Here is a 16,543-nt window from a genome sequence, read left to right on the forward strand (position 1 = left end):
AGAGAATCCAATGTCATCATCTGTCCTCCACGGGCACAAGGTGTACATGTGGCACACAGACATACATGCAGGCAAAACATCCAGACACATGTCTTTAAGTCCATAGTGGCCTTTTGTGTCTGACTTTAAAAAAATCAAACAACTCAGTCATTGTATTATATATTAGTATATTTTTATCATCTTTTCTAGGTCAAAGAATATGCTAGTCTATAGCGATACGCTTGTTTATCCCTTTACTATTTGATATAAATTTAGATTGTTTCTGCCTTTTAGCTATTATAAAAACATGCTGCCTTAAACCTTCAAGTTTTTATGTTGATCTGGGTTTTCAATTAGGTGTTTACAAATAGAATGGCCAGATCACAAGAAAATTTTATATTTAGTTTTTGTTTTTTTTTTAAGCCTGGCTATGATGCCTAGTTTTAAATGCAGTGCTGAAGATTGAATCCCAGACTTCATGCATGCAACATAAGCACTCCAACGTGCCAAGCTGCACCCCAACCCCTCCAACTGACGGGTTTTTTTATTTTATTGATATTTATTGAGCTCTACATTTCTCTCTACTCCCCTCCCTGCCGCTCCCCTCCTCCCTTCAATCCTCCCCCAAGGTCCCTATGTTCCCAATTTACTCAGGAGATCTTGTCTTTTTCTACTTTCTACTTCCCATGTAGATTCTTTCTATGTAAGTCTCTCTTAGTGTCCACATTGCTGTCTAAGTTCTCTGGGATTGTGGTTTGTAGGCTGGCTTTCTTTGCTTTATGTTTAAAAGCCACCTATGAGGGAGTATATGTGATAATTGTCTTTCTGTGTCTGGGTTACCTCACTCAAAATAATGTTTTCTAGCTCCATCCAATTTCCTGCAAAATTCAAGCTGTCATTATTTTTTCTGCTGTGTAGTACTCCATTGTGTAAATGTACCACATTTTCCTTATCCATTCTTCGATCAAGGGGCATTTAGGTTGTTTCCATATTCTGGCTATGACAAACAAGGCTGCTATGAACATAGTTGAGCACATGTCCTTGTGGCACAATTGAGCATCCTTTGGATATATACCCAAAAGTGGTATTGCTGGGTCTTGAGGGAGGTTGTTTCCTAATTTTCTGAGAAATCGCCACACTGACAACCAAGGGGGTTGTACCAGCTTGCATTCCCACCAGCAATGCAGAAGTGTTCCCTTTTCCTCACAACCTCTCCAGCATAAGTTGTCATCAGTGTTTTTGATCTTGGCTATTCTTACAGGTGTAAGATGGAATCTCAGAGGTGTTTTGATTTGCATTTCTCTGATGAGTAAGGATGTTGAACATTTCCTTAAGTGTCTTTCAGCCATTTTAGATTCCTCTGTTGAGAGTTCTCTGTTTAGGTCTGTACTCCATTTTTTTATTGGATTATGTGATCTTTTGGTGTCCAATTTCTTGAGTTCTTTGTATATTTTGAAGATCAGACCTCTGTCTGATATGGGGTTAGTGAAGATCTTTTCCCATTCTGTAGGCTGTTGTTTTGTCTTGTTGACAATGTCCTTTGCTTTACAGAAGTTTTTCAGTATCAGGAGGTCCCCATTTATTAATTGTTTCTCTCAGTGTCTGTGCTGCTGGGGTTATATTTAGGAAGTGCTTCCCTCTGCCAATGTGTTCAAGTGTACTTCCCACTTTCTCTTCTATAAGGTTCAGTGTGGCGTTTTGTGCATGGTGATAGATATGGATCTATTTTCATTCTTCTACATGTTGATATCCAGTTATGCCAGCACCACTTGTTAAATATGCTTTCTTTTTTCCATTTGATATTTTTTTGCTTCTTTATCAAAGATCAGGTGTTCAAAGATGTGTGGATTGATATCTGGGTCTTCTATTCAGTTCCATTGGTCCTTCTGTCTGTTCTTATGCCAGTACCAGGCTGTTTTCAGTACTGTAGCTCTGTAGTAGAGTTTGAAGTCAGGGATTGTGATGCCTCCAGAAGTTCTCTTATTGCCCAGGATTGTTTTGGCTATCCTGGGTTTTTTGCTTTTCCAAATGAAGTGGAGTACCGTTCTTTCGAGGTCTTTAAAGAGTTTTGATGGGATTTTGATGGGTATTGCATTGAATCTGTAGATTGCTTTAGGTAAGATTGCCATTTTTACTATGTTAATTCAGCCTACCCAAGAGCATGGGAGGTCTTTCCACTTTCTGGTGCCTTCTTCAATTTCTTTCTTCAAAGATTTAAAGTTCTTGTCATACAAGTCTTCCACTTGTTTAGCAAGAATTACTCCGAGATATTTTATTTTATGCTGTTTGTGGCTATTGTGAAGGGTGTTGATTCTCTGATTTCTTCCCCAGCCCTTTTATCATCTGTGTACAGCAGGGCTACTGCTTTTTTTTTTTTTTTAGTTAGTCTTGTATCCCGATACATTGCTGAAAGTGTTTATGATTTGTAGAAGTTCCTTGGTAGAATTTTTGGGATCACTTATGTAAACTATCATATCATCAGCAAACAGTGAGAGTTTGACTTCTTCTCTTCCAATTTGTATCCCCTTGATCTTCCTTTGGTGTCTTATTGCTCTTGCTAGGGCCTCAAGAACTATATTGAATAGATATGGAGAGAGTGGACAACCATATTTAGTATTTTGAGAGCTGCTAAATTGTTCCCCAATGTGTTCGTACCACTTCCCATCCCCACCTACAGTGCAGACATGTTCCTATTTCTCAAGCATTACCATCACTTCTTATGGTTGGTTTTTTTATTACAGCCATCCTAGTGATTACAAAATGACATCTGTGATTTGCCTTGCAATCTCCTAATTACTAATATAGTGTGTCTCTTCATTTACTTATTGAATTTGTGTGTCATCATTATATAAATGCACATTTAAATCCTGCACCCACTTTAAATTAATGTTACTGTCTTTTGATTATTGAATTATGGGAACTTTTTATAAATACCACATATTTGTCTTGTTGGATTTGGATAATTGCAAATAGTTTGCCCCATTCTTGGACTTGCCCTTTGATTTTCTTTGATAGAGAACTTCCAAGCACAAAAGGTTTAATTTTGACAAAATCCTATGTACTTACTGTTTTTCTTTCTTTGGGCTCTTGATACCATAACTAAAAAGATAGTTACTCATAAGATATATTCCTATATTTTCTTCTAAGAATCATATAACTTTTAGTTTTAGTCTTTACGTCTAGGTCCAGGCTCTATTTTGAGTTCATTTGTGGACAGGATTTGAAGTATGGGTCCAACTTCATTCATACACATGTGGGTAGCTAGTTGACCCAGCAGCCTTTTCTTTTAGCAGTAGTCTTTGTAGACTTTTGTTTTTGCACCCTTGTCAAAAAAGTAATTGGCCATAAGTGGAAGGGCCCGTTTCTAGGTCCCCGATTCTGTTCTGCACATTCATATGGCTTTCCTCATGCCAGGACTAGATAAAATTAGTCACTGACCTGGGTAATAGTTTTGAAATGGGAACAGAACCCCCAGCTCTTAGGATTCAGACATAATACTGGCCCCTGTTGGTTGTCAGGATGAATCCATTTTCCTCTTTCCTCAGGATTGCTTTGGTGGTTGTTGCTCCTTGTGTTTTATGTATATTTGGGGGTCAGTTTATTACATTCTGTTTAAGAAAAAACTCCTGGGTTTTTATAGGCATTACCCTGGAACAGGTCAATTTAAGGAGCCTTTCTCTCTCTTTTTCTTTCTTTCTTTCTTTCTTTCTTTCTTTCTTTCTTTCTTTCCTTCCTTCCTTCTTTTCTTTCTTTCTTTTTCTTCCTTTCTTTTTTCCTCCTTTCTTTCTTTCTCTTTACTTTCCTTCCTTTCTTATTCATTCTTACAATGCATCCAGACCACAGCCTCCCCTGGTCCCCTTCTCCCAGTTCACCCTGCTTGAGGAGTAGTCCTTCCTTCACAACACTGTCTTCAACCTGTAGCCATGAGATGCCTTCCCCTGGGTTTTGGTTGCCACTGACTTGTTTCCTAGTTTTTGGTATACATGTCTTGTGCTTCTTAAATCATCCCTGAATGTGCATGACTTTGACACTGAAATGAATTTGTGGTTAGAATCTATTATGGATTGCATTTTAAAATGTAATTTAATTATTTATTTGATTTATTAATTTTATTTTAAAATACACATTAGATGCGTATAGAAATGCAATTGATTCTGTGAATTCACCTTATATCTTATCTCCGGCCTTCCCATGTTTGTTTTTAGCTCTCTGTAGCATATAACATGAGAGAATGTGTATCGTGCTGTGACTTAGAAAACTTGCTCTTCTCTCTGCAGGAATGGTGGCTCTCGGGTACATCAATGAAGCCATCGATGAAGGGAACCCTCTGAAGACATTAGATACCTTGCTGCTACCCACCGCCAACATCAGAGATGTGGACCCGGATTGTGCCCAGCACTACCAGGATGTTTTGTTCCACACGAAATCCCAGAAACTCCTGGTACGTTCTATAATGTAGACGTTTGCGAGAGGGAAGACTTTTGATCCATTTGTCATAAATCTGATGAGCTTCTTATCCCAGTGAATGAGGATGGAAACAACAAGCCTCTTTTCCTGGAGCCGAGCATTAGAGACAAGTCCAGACCCAGAGCGATCACTTCTACTCCTCCACTGAATATGCAGTTGTAGGTGAAGTCTTAGCCAGAGTGCAGTTCCCTGGGCATTTCCTGTGTATCCATGCCATGTGCAGCATCTGGAGGGGGCAGGGACTGCAGAGGACACATGATGCTATTTGAACGTTTTCTGTCCTTACGGTCTAGATGGTCAGGAACTTGCTGGTGCATCACTGTTTGATACGGAGTGGTCGGAGAGCAGGAGAGAATCAGGGATGAGATATTGTGCTCAGAACCTTGAGAAGTTGCCATGGAGATAGAACAGTAACTGCGCCTAACAGAGAAAGAAGAGGTGGTTGGGCAGGTGGGTGAGGAGGTTGGCATGGTATGGGCAGTGCCCGACGGATGATATCCGTATGCTCTGTCCTGAGCATGGGAGGGCACTTGCCTGGAGTCCTCTTGAAGAGCAGTGATATTATTCACATCTGAATTTACACTGAGGGGGTCTCAGGAAGACTTAATGCTCTTGGAAAGATGCTGGGCTGATTGTTGAGACTTACAGGACCTGTTGTTGCCCAAGGATGGAAGTGATGCTGCCAGGAACAGTAGCCATTTCTGTCATCCGCATTCTCAGGTGCAAGCCCCGCTGGGAGGACTGGGTAACTCCCCCCGTATACACCTCCAGAGCCCAGGATCTGCCCCCCTCTGAAGCAGGAAAAGCACCTCTGCTTAGAGCACGTGTGGACCGAGCATCTCCTGTTTGCAGGCATGACAGTGGTAGTTAAGCATCTCTTGTTTAATTCTCATAATAGCCCTGAATCACTTCACCATCATCACGAGTTCTGAGATAATGAGCTAGGAGTTAAATAACTGTGTCCATGGCAGACAGCAAAATAACAGCATTGAGAGAGAAAGTTGCTTGCTTTGGAGACAGGCAGGCACCATTTAGATCCTGGCTAACTGACCTTAGACAGACCGCCGTATCTCCATATGCTCATTTTCACATGCATAAAATTAGAATCATACCTGCCCCGAAGTATTATAAAATGAGAGTTAAACAAGAATATGAGATACATACATGTGTCTTAGATGGCAGTATATTAATGATATCGTAAATGCATGCATTTGTTTTTATTTTCTAAGATTTCTCTTGTTTTTAATTTTGTGCATCCGCGTGTCCACATGAGTCCATGAGTGCAGAGAATGTACTCGGAGACCAGAGGTGTTGGATTCCCCTGGAAGTCGAGTTGCAGCTAGTTGTGAGCTGCCTGATGAGGGTGCTAGAAACCCAGTTCTGGCCTTCTGGAAGAGCAGCCAGGGCTTGTAACTGCTGAGCCATCTCTCCAGTCCTGGGTGTATGGTTTTCTATTTACTATAGAGTCCAACACAAAGCAAACAGCAGCCTGTTTGAGTATTATTGAAGACTCCTGTGGTTGCTTCCCTGCCCTCTTTGAAAGGTGATTATTCTGCGACCATGACTGTGCATCTGACTGGGAAACACATACTATGGGTATTGAGACAGGTGGGGAAAGATGCTCCTTACAGCAAGAAGGAAAGACCAAAAATGACCTTAATAGATTCGTTTTCCATGGCACTGCTAGGGATAGAACCTACAAGGCATGTGCCCTTCTTCCATTAGGCTGTTTCCCAGCCACAATCCATAATTTTTCTCTCATCCTGGTCCTTTTTACTAAAAGAGGGAGGGAGAGAGGGAGGAAGGGAGGGAGGGAGGGAGGGAGGGAGGGAGGGAGGGAGGGAGGGAAGAAGGAAGGAAGGAAGGAAGGAAGGAAGGAAGGAAGGAAGGAAGGAAGGAAAAGAAATCTGATTCTGTTCCTTCAGCTGAGTCTTTGTATATTGGTTTTCCTTTGCTTTTTTTCTTAATCTCTACTAGGTTCCTAGAAAATTGCAGTGTACATACTTGATGGCATTTCTGTGTATTGCCTTCCCACAGTCTAGCCTTGGGAAATAGTAGGAATAAAAAGATATGGCTGCATTACAGTATGAAGTAAAGATTGTTCCAAAGCATACAGCCTTTAAGGGGTATAGTGAGTGGCAGCTTCATGGAACGGATACTAAGGCTCATCAGAGAGAGTAAGGACAGGGGAGTGGCTATGGAAGTTTCTGGATATTCTGTGTAAGCACCAAGTTCTCTTTGTGTCAAGATTGATTGATGAACATGGTAGCGTATACTTAGCAAAGCACATTTTCTGTGTCTATCCACTGGAGAAAGTGAATCACGAGCAGTTTAAAATTGAAAGCTTTATTTGACACTTGAATTTTACCCTCATTAAAGTTTGGATTTGTTAGCCAGATGGTGGTGGTGCACGCCTTTAATCCCAGCACTTGGGAGGCAGAAGCAGGCAGATCTCTGTGAGTTCAAGGCCAACCTGGTCTATAAAGAGCCAGTTCCAGGACAGACTCCAAAGCTACATAGAAACCCTGTCTTGAAAAAAACAAAAACAAAAAAAAATGGATTTGTTCTTGATGGTTACATAAACACACACACACACACACACACACACACACACACACACACACACAAATTAAGTGTGCCTTTTTGAATTAAAAATAAGAAGGAATGGAAGGACATGACTACCCCTAGGTGTGGTGGAGGAGGAAATTTATTACACATATGTGGGAGAGCACAGCCAGAAGCAGGGACATCTGGGAGAGTCCAGGGTGAACATGGCCATACTGAGCTGTGCCATGTGAGGGGAGGGGGAAGGGAGAGGGAGGAACCAGGTGCAGCAGCCAAGAGACCCAAAGAGAGTAGCCTAGAAGACCAGATAACCAAAATGGTTAGATTATATAAAGAAGGGCAGTTGGGGGAATTTAGGGTAGGGGGTTGGGTGTGCCAGCCAGGAGGGCCCCCATATCAGGTAGAGACTGAAGGATTTAGGGAGAACCTGAAGGCCAGGTCTACTTTGATATATTAAGTAGGCACCTCGGCTGTTTGTCCTGGGTATGAAACCTAATACTTTGTTGTTTTGGTTTTGGTTTTCTTGTTTGGTTGGTTGGTTTGGTTTGGATTTGTTTTCATGTGTTTTTTGAGACAGGGCCTTACTATATAAGTAGAACTCACTCTGTAGACCAGGCTGGCCTCCAGCTCACAGAGATCCACATGTGTCTGCCTCCCAAGTGCTGGGATTATAGATGTGTGCCACCATGCCGGACTTGTGTGTGCTTTCAACTAATATATATTGTCCAGTTCCACCAGGACAAACTACTGCAGTTAATGACTCAGCTCTCAAAATGAATTCCTTTTTCTGAAGTTTTTAGGCTCTTAAAGCTTGCTTTAGATTGATTTTAATTGCTTATTTTGAGGTTTATCTGACTTTTACTTCGTTATATTTCTTTATGTCTTTTATCTGTGTGTGAGTGGCAGACTTCCTGTAGAGTCAGGGGGTAACCTGCAGGTGTCCGGTTCTCTTCTTGCACAGGGTGGGTTAAGGAGGTCACTCATGTCACATTTGGTAGCAAGTGTCACCCACTGAGCTGTCTTGTCGACACTGACTCTTATTTTCTTATATGACCTTGTAAAGTCTTTTAATGTAATGCTTTTGTCCAAGTATGTATTAGCATTGAACATATCCCCCTCACACCTACTATCAGCTCCGACCCTCCCCTTCCCCTTTGTCCTCCTTAGACAGTCCGCTCCTGACATTTTATACATGCACATATACACGACTTTGCTTCTTTGTATAAAATCTCGGCCCCACAAAGGGTGAGAGAGAAAAAAATATTTTTTTCTGTATATTCTGAGATGGCCTAATTTGCTTAATATGATGATCTCCAGATGTTCTCATTTTCCTGCAAATGGCATGGCTTCCTCCTCTAAGGCTAAAAATGCTTGCTTGCTAGAAAGGGACGCTTTCTCCAGAGCTTGCCTTAACCACTCCTCTGTTGCTGGGCTCCTGCCAGTTTCTTTATTTAGCCGACGTAAATGGTGCTGTAGGAAACATGGGCAGGCAAGTGTCCCTGTGAGGTACGGACCTAGAGGCCTTCGGGTGAATGCATGTCCAAGTTTGATGAAACAGGAAGTTATATATACTCTCGACAATATTCCCTTAAAATGTATTTTTATTGTTTTGTGGATTATAACAATACTTACAGCTTCAGCCCAGCAATACTGCATGCTCAGAGGTTCCCTCAAGTCCATTTTTAGTCACTAGTGACGCTCCCCCATTAGCCACTGACATCACTTCTCCCATTCATTCCCTCGGGTAAGGGAAATGGCTTATCTACAGGAATAATCTAGAGATGTATAATATAATACAATTTCCCATTAAAACAAAGGGGGATGGAAGTAGCTGGTGTCATTATTTAAATTGCTAAATGGCCAGGTGGTGTGGTAGCACAGGCCTTTAATCCCAGAACTCAGGAGCCAGAGGCAGTCGGATCTCTGTGAGTTCGAGACCAGCCTGGTCTACAAGAACTAGTTCCAGGACAGGAGCCAAAGCTACACAGAGAAAGCCCATCTCAAAAAACTAAACAAAAAAAAAAAAAAAAAAAAAAAAAAACAAAAAAAAACAAATAAATTGCTAAATGACTTAAGAGGGTATTGCTGTTTAACTTATTTTTTTTTAAAAAAAAGTCTAATCAGAAATGATGTCATGTCATGTCACATGGGATATGCTGGCTTGTCAGAGTGCACTGAGTGGACCTCTGTGTAGCTTAGATGCGTTGGGTTTTATTTTGTCATTCAGCCACATGCTATACAAAGGATGAAGCTGACCCCACGGGGCATGACCCTGGTATGACCACAGGAACCTCAAAGTGGGGAGGACAGACACCACCTTCTCCATCATCCCTCCCAGGTGGCTTCCAGGACCCCTGCAGACACTGAGCTGCACAGATTCCGAATCCCTGTAGCAATGGTACTGTACTTGGCTACAGCCTCTTCGCATCCTCTCATTCATTTCACATCACTTCTGGATGACTGTAACAATGTTAATCCAGTGGAGATGCTGTATAAAGAATGATGCAGGATAAATGCTGCCCAGAGACGCTGTGTTGTGTCGGGAATAATGACAAGTCCCTTCATGTTCAGCTCAGAGAACTCTTTTCATACAAGTGTTTTCAATCTGTGGTGGTTTGAATCTGCAGGTGTGAAGCTTGTAGGTACAGAGATTTATGACAGAGAAAAGTTAATTGCTTATGGAACTAATAGTCATATGCAAATGAGTTTAGCAGCCTTGTTTGTATAGAAGGGCCATAATTATAGGAAAGTGCTTTAGAAATTCAGATGAAGAAAATGACACTTCTAGTTTGAGAGTAAAGGAAGAACAGTCCTTTAAAGACGTGGAAAGCAGAACAGATTAGAGCAGAGATGCTAGAATGGGCTTTCACGGGGCAGCGGGGAAGGGAAGGAAAGATGGGTGGTTAAGCCAGCAGGCTTGGTGCATGGCTTCACAGGTCACGTTAGGGAACTGGCCAGGAAAGCCACCCTCGGGTTTGTCACTTTAGGAACCGTGTGGGGTCAAGGGAAGTGTTTGCCTGATGTATTCAGGAAGATACTCAGAGAAGGTGAAGTGAAGGCTCGGCCAGCGGTGAGAACAGCTGTTTAAGACAGAGGTGGGATAAGCGAGGGACAGGGTAACTGCTCAAAGAACCACAAGTAATGCTAAATCCCCAGGATGCCAGTGCTAGTCACTAGAGGAAAGGGGGAAATTAAAGCTTGGAGAATAAGGAAGGCAAATAGAAATGTGTCAATTGTCATAAGGAGAATAATGATAGTTTTCCTTAAGGTTAAGGCATTCTTAAAATACTGGCAAAGTGTTTTTAATCCTAATAATTAATCCTAATAATTTTACGGCATTTGATGTCTGAAGCACTATTTCATAGGAGCTTTGAAATGGAACTCTTGCCAGGCCTGGTGATACATGACTTTAATCCCAGCACTCAAGAGGCAGAGGCAGGTAGATCTCAGTTTTTTTTTTTTTTTTTAGGTCAATCTAGTCTAGAGAGTTTTGGGCTATCCAGGACTACACAGTGAGACCCTGTCTTTAAAAAAAAAAAAATTTTAAAAATCGAGCTGTTGGTGCCATGCACAAGTCAGCTCAAGTGTGTATATTTTCAGTACTATAAGATGACCTTGCCCTTGTTGGCTAAGAAGTAAGCTGGTCTACAATATTTGACATGACGAAATAAAGGAATGGATCTAGGCAGCTATTCAGGCTACCCAGGCACAGAGCTATGAGATACATAAAGTACAAGCTATCAGTGTGGTTGTAATAGTAGTTGGCGTGGTGGACTATGAGGATAATGTTGGTAGGAGCAAAGCAAATTGTAAAAATCACAAGGATGAGGAGAATTGCCTTGATATACCGCAGCCATCTGCGGTCCTGGGCATTAAGTTTGCGGATGAGAGTTATATAGCAGTAGACAATGACCACAAAGGGAACGAGGAATCCGAAAAACGCTAAGGAGATGAAGTAATAGAACTGGAAGGGAGACGGGGACTCGCATGTGTTGTGGACATCGTGACAGGTGGTGATCTCAGGCTGGACGAGATGGTACTCCTGCTTCAGGATGGCAAAGGGCAGCATGTATAAGAAAACCATCACCCACACCAGGCCACACATGAGCAAAGCGAAGTTGCGTTTGGGCAGCTTCCGGTACATGAAAGGATGAACAGTGGCCAGGTAGCGGTTGATGCCCATGCAGGTGAGGATCAGAATGGAGCAGTACATGTTGCCGTAGAAGATGACCGTGGCGATCCGGCACATGGCCTCTCCGAACACCCAGTTGTTCCCGTTGAGATGGTAGGCGACCTTAAACGGCAGCGTGGCACAGAAGAGGAGGTCGGCAATGGCCAGGTTGGTGTGGAAGATGACCAGACAGATGGATTTGGTCCTTGAGGAGAGTCTCCACAGGGTCACGATGTTCGCTGGCACACCAACCACAAACACCAGGATGTAGATGGCCGGTATCAGTTTGGTACTTAAGGAGCTTCTCAGGTATCCCATGGTAGCATTGTTCACACGGAGAGCTGAAATACTCCCCTCGGGGCATCTCAGTTTTACAGTCGCGGTGGCTCCGGTCCAGCCCTCTATGTCAGAAAGCGGGAAGTCTTCAAAGGTATGGGGCTCTCCGTTAAAGGTCTTAATAGTTAAGGTTGGCTTGGCTGAGTTCTCTGGGATGTTTTTCATACCTGTAATTGAAAGAAAATATTACATATGATTTGTCAAGTTAACGGTGGTTTGGATAAAAAATGAAATGTTCGATGCTTCATGATTTCTGTAATTATAGAACTTGGGGTCATTTTTTAGAAATCTCTATAGATGATGTAACCCACAGGCATTTATATAATATGTATAATATAGCACATACTGTGCTTTCCTGCGAGAACTAGATAGCAGTCAGGACTTTGGAATAGCGCTCCAGTGGTTCTCAGTCTGGGTCGTGACCCCTTTGGTAAGGCTCTGTCTCCAAAAATATTTCCTTTGTAATTTATAGCAGTAGCAAAACTACAGTTTTGAAGTAGCAATGAAATAATTTTATGGTTGGAGTCACCACAACACAAACTGTATTAAAGGGTCGCAGCACTAGGAAGGTTGAGGACCACTGTAGTAGATGAAACGAAACAGCACAATGGGATATTATAGAAAAAATATTTTATTGCCTATAAGCTATCAGGAGATAGTTAGCCAACTTGAGTATTGAAGCAAACTATCACTGAAAAGATAAGACTTGAGCAAAGGCAAACCAGCGGCAGAGGTGGGACTTATTACGTGAGGTATGTTTTCACGGCGATGGCTGGGCACGGGATCTGGGAATGGCCAGTCCGTTTGATTCTGACAGTGTCAGATGCATACATAGCAGTGCTATGAAGTTTTAAACTCCACTGCCGTCGACGAGCAATACTTAGGCCAGAGAAGAAGTGCGTGGGCATGATCTGTCTTGTGTTAATTTGATACATCTAAGAGATGAAGTTGAAAAAGTCTCACAATTAATTCCCGAGGGGACCCTAAACCGTCCTCTGAAGCCACGATCTGTTTGTACATTCTGGGGTTGCACACAGAGTCTTTTCCCTTTTTGCTGGCAATCGAACACAGGGCTTTTCAATGCTAGGCGGCTGCTCTACCACGGACCCACACCTCCACCCTCTGCATGCAAAGTCTGCAGAGGGATGACTCCTGTGGCAGACAGAAGAGCATTCCACTCCCGTTCCTACCTGCTATCCCGTGGAACCTAGGATATGCTACCTCACATGAAAAAGGGGTTATTTAGTTAGGTATCAGGAGATGGGAACAGAACCCTAGATTGGCCATGTGGTCTAAATAAAATGTTACAAGTTCTGATACATGTAAGGAACAGGATCAGAGTCAGGCTTGAGGTGATGCTATTGGCTTTGAGGCTGGAAAAGAATCCAGGAGCCAAGGAGCACGGGCAGTGTCTCATGGCGGTGTCGAAGGCAAGATCACAGATTCTCTCCTGGAGCATCAGGAGTGAACACAACCCTAGCAACACCTTGATTTTTAAGAATTTTGACCTCTAGAGGCATCAGATGGTCAACCTGTATTGTCTAAAGCATCACTACGAGAACATTTATTATAGCCTGGACAGGAAACTAATGTAACCATGATTTTGACCGGTGTTTAAAGTGGGTTTGGTTTGGTGGCAGAAGCTTATGATGGTAAGAAATTCGGGGCAGGCGGACCTGATGTGCAGACTGCTGACCAGATTGCTCAGAATCTAAGGGTGGTGGGTAATTGAAGTAGAGGCAAGGCTGTATACAGGTAAAGATGGGAACTCATAGTTACGCTGGACTCTGAGCGTCATCTCATCTGATTGGCTGTAGAGGGGCACTTGCAAGCAACATAACTGGAGGTTTCCATTCCGAATGACTTGGAGGAAGAAGGTGCTGCTTATAACTGCGATCAGGCAAGCGTGAGGGGATAAAGTGGGAAAGGAATTCATATCTCGGGTTTATAGGAGGTTTGTGTGTTTGCCTTGTTGAGACAGGGTTTCATTATAACCCAGGCTGGCCTTGACTCCCTGAGTACTGGGATTTCAACTGTGTGCCACCATACCTGGCTAAATCTCAGACTGTTGTTTGACCGAGCTGGTACAGCTGCTGGAATGTTAGTCTGTAAAATGTTGGGCAAGCAGTTCCAACACTGGATGTGGCATTCCCAAAGGCCAAGAGCAAATGTGGGGTGTGCATGCCTTAGTTTTCACGGGGTCTGTGGTTCAATTAGGAGAGTGGAGAGGTGGCCTAGGGAGAGGTACGGGAAGAAGGAATGCAAAGATGGGCTTTGGGAGAAATACCAGGTTTTAAGAGAAGACAGAAAAATCAAAAGATGAAATTACTGTGATGACCTAAGGAGTTAAAAATGGATTTTTAAAATGGAAGAAACATACCAACTACGTGCAGTAGATACTTAGCACGACTCAACTTGTTCATGTTAATAATCAGTTCCTCGAAAAACAATTTAAACCTCATACATTCCAACCTGAGAAGCTACTCCCCTACCTCTGAGGTCCTGACCCAGAGCCCCCGAATTCTCCATTTTAAACATTTGAGGACGGTGTTCAGTGGTCTGTCCTCGTTCGAAGCCAGAGCTGATTTAATCTCTGGCCTTTGCTCCCAGGTGTAAACTCCTTCATACCTCCGAGTCTGCCCAGGCTGAATTCAGTGTATCAGGTGGGGTCAGTGTTGTCTGAACAACTGCTCTGTGAAGCCAACCCGGGGTCATTTAAGGAAGGTAGCATTCTGTGTATCTGGGCTAAGATGGAGCCTTGGAGGAATGTTCTGTGATGTTTGAGCTCAGTCACTCAAATCCTTCTGCACATTGCCTTTGGGAAAAGTCAAGCTATCCCTCAAAACAACTGCTTTGGCAAGTTAGGCAGAACCGTGTGTACAAATTTCTTCCCTCCAAGGTCTGGTGAGAAACCTGATGAAACCCTTGTTGGTCAGTTTTCAGATGAATCCTATGATTGAGCAAGACCCAGTATCTACATACTGTTTCCGTGAGGTCTCAGGTGTGCCCCCCTATCTATGCCTTCTGTGAGTCTGAACCTAAAAAATAGTGTTCCTTGTTAGATTTTATTTGTATAAAAAATGACTAGGGTTCTTTGGGTTTTCTTTGGTATGATGTTTCTGAAATGCTCTCAGCTTGGGAGAAGGCTTCAGAGTCTAATCCAGAGAGAATGGCCCTCTGGTTCCTGGTGACATATTTTCCCATTACATCTGCCCATAGCAGTGGGTGAATGAATCCACCCCCAAGTCTCCTTTCAAGTCCTCCCAAGCTCTACTGGCATCAGGAAGGAACCCTCTCGTGTAACGCATTTCCTTGCAACTGTGACTCAGCTTTTTGGCTTATCCCCTCAAAGGAACCATAAACCTCTCCAAATCCTGCTTGTTCAGCCCCTGCCATAGGTCCCCTTAAGCACTCTGCAGGGACTTCAGCTTTGCAGAGGGTCGTCTTCTGTTTAATTTTGGTTTCATCCCACACCCCCCTCCTAACACTGCTGATTGCCCTGTGACCTGACAGTGAGCGTGTCCTGGATGCAATCCTGTCTCAAAGTAGTTCATTTCAGAGCAAGCCGAAATGATGGGTAATATAGACATATTCAAGGCAAAATAATTATTTTGGGGAGATCTTATTTCTAAAATTATCCATAGCTAAATTATGCATAATCATAGCATATGCATATATACATTTGTACACACACACACACACACACACACACACACACACACACGTCTGTGAGTGAGAAAGAGAGAGGGAGAGAGAACTCCCTGATACTAAAACCTTAAGGGAATAAAAGGTATTTAACTTTAGAAACATTGTTAACCTTCCTGACTGTCAAAACCAAATGACACTTTGTGGCAGTATTTTTCCCCCACCTGTGCCTCAACAGAAATTATAAAATTTATAAATTTAAAAAGATCTGTAATCCCTTGAAAAAAAATACAATCTTTTCTAAATCAGGAAATTTCATAAATGCAAACACTTCTCACAAAGAAAGTTGCTTTTTGACTTAATTGCAGATAAAGTCTTAACTGCCACAAATGTGTTAACTACTAATAGATAACAGTTGGTCTTTAACAAGGTTTGACTTGACAACAAACTTTAGTTACCTCCGTTATTCCACCTCGTAATAACCCAGATCAAGCTCTGCCTTTGGGTTCACAATTCCTGGGAGGCAACAAGAAGAGTAGGTTCATTTGACTCCCACAGCACAAATGGTCCCCGTTCCCACCTCGTCCTATTCCAGAAGAGGACTTACCACTCTGGCAAAAAGTGGCCGGCAGGAGCAGCAACCTGGCAGCAATCAAGATAAGGACCTTAACTTCCATGTCCTGAAACCCGATATGGAATGTTACTGAGAGTGCAAAGTCACGGAGTAGATTTCCCTCTGATCCATGTATTAGCAGCAAGTGGGAGTCTGAGAAACGTCCAGCCTGCACTGTGTGGGCAGGAATTTGCCCTGCCTCGGCAGGGGAAGGATGTGGTGGCTGGACGTTTCCTAATGAGTGACTCAGGCCTCACTGAGTTGTCCCTTTAACGCCTCTTCAGCCCCTGCCATTATTTCTTTAGAACGAGTGCTGTATTTCTCCCCAGGGCATTTAAATAATGGCAGAGGCTGCCAGGCCTTTTGCAAAACAAAGCTGAGAACAGACTCAGCTTCAATTAGCTTTGAATTGCTTCCACAGAGCAGTTTTTTCCCCATTTCAAAAACACAGCTCCAGAGTTATACTTTCTGTTTAATACATGCATGAATAATCGGTGCCACAGACAGCAGTGGAGAATTAATGTTTCTTATGAAATGGAAGGACTCAGATGAGGCGGACTTGGTGCTGGCAAAGGAGGCGAATATGAAGTGTCCTCAGATTGTCATCGCCTTTTATGAGGAAAGGCTGACTTGGCATTCTTGTCCAGAAGACGAGGCTCAATAATTGTTTGCATTTTTATATATATTTATATATATATAAAATCTGGATCTTGAGTTTTGAATTACTAGTGTGGAAAATAAAAAAAAAATACATGCATAATTAGAAA

At 42.6% G+C, this 16,543-nt stretch overlaps 2 protein-coding genes across 2 annotated transcripts in view; one reads left to right on the forward strand and one right to left on the reverse strand.

Moving 5' to 3' along the window:
- Iqgap2 (IQ motif containing GTPase activating protein 2) overlaps positions 1-16,543 on the forward strand; it is a 280,863-nt gene that overhangs the window by 192,868 nt on the left and 71,452 nt on the right. The window contains exon 13 of the mRNA XM_038321192.2: positions 4,257-4,420. Within this exon, the coding sequence (XP_038177120.1) occupies positions 4,257-4,420 (164 nt within the window). The remainder of the gene's footprint in view (positions 1-4,256; positions 4,421-16,543) is intronic.
- Positions 10,640-15,840, reverse strand: F2rl2 (coagulation factor II thrombin receptor like 2). Its single transcript, XM_038321193.1, has 2 exons — positions 15,771-15,840; positions 10,640-11,685 (listed from the first exon to the last, which is right to left on the reverse strand). The coding sequence occupies exons 1-2, from the start codon at positions 15,838-15,840 to the stop codon at positions 10,640-10,642; spliced, it is 1,116 nt and encodes a 371-aa protein (XP_038177121.1).

The sequence above is a fragment of the Arvicola amphibius genome, chromosome 3 (genome assembly GCF_903992535.2).
Source record: "Arvicola amphibius chromosome 3, mArvAmp1.2, whole genome shotgun sequence".
NCBI classification, from domain to species: domain Eukaryota; kingdom Metazoa; phylum Chordata; class Mammalia; order Rodentia; family Cricetidae; genus Arvicola; species Arvicola amphibius.

Coding starts and splice junctions, on each gene's coding strand:
- F2rl2 (XM_038321193.1), bottom strand. CDS start 15,840: ATGGAAGTTAAGGTCCTTATCTTGATTGCTGCCAGGTTGCTGCTCCTG. Junction 11,686..15,770: donor GGCCACTTTTTGCCAGAGTG/GTAAGTCCTCTT, acceptor TTTCAATTACAG/GTATGAAAAACATCCCAGAG.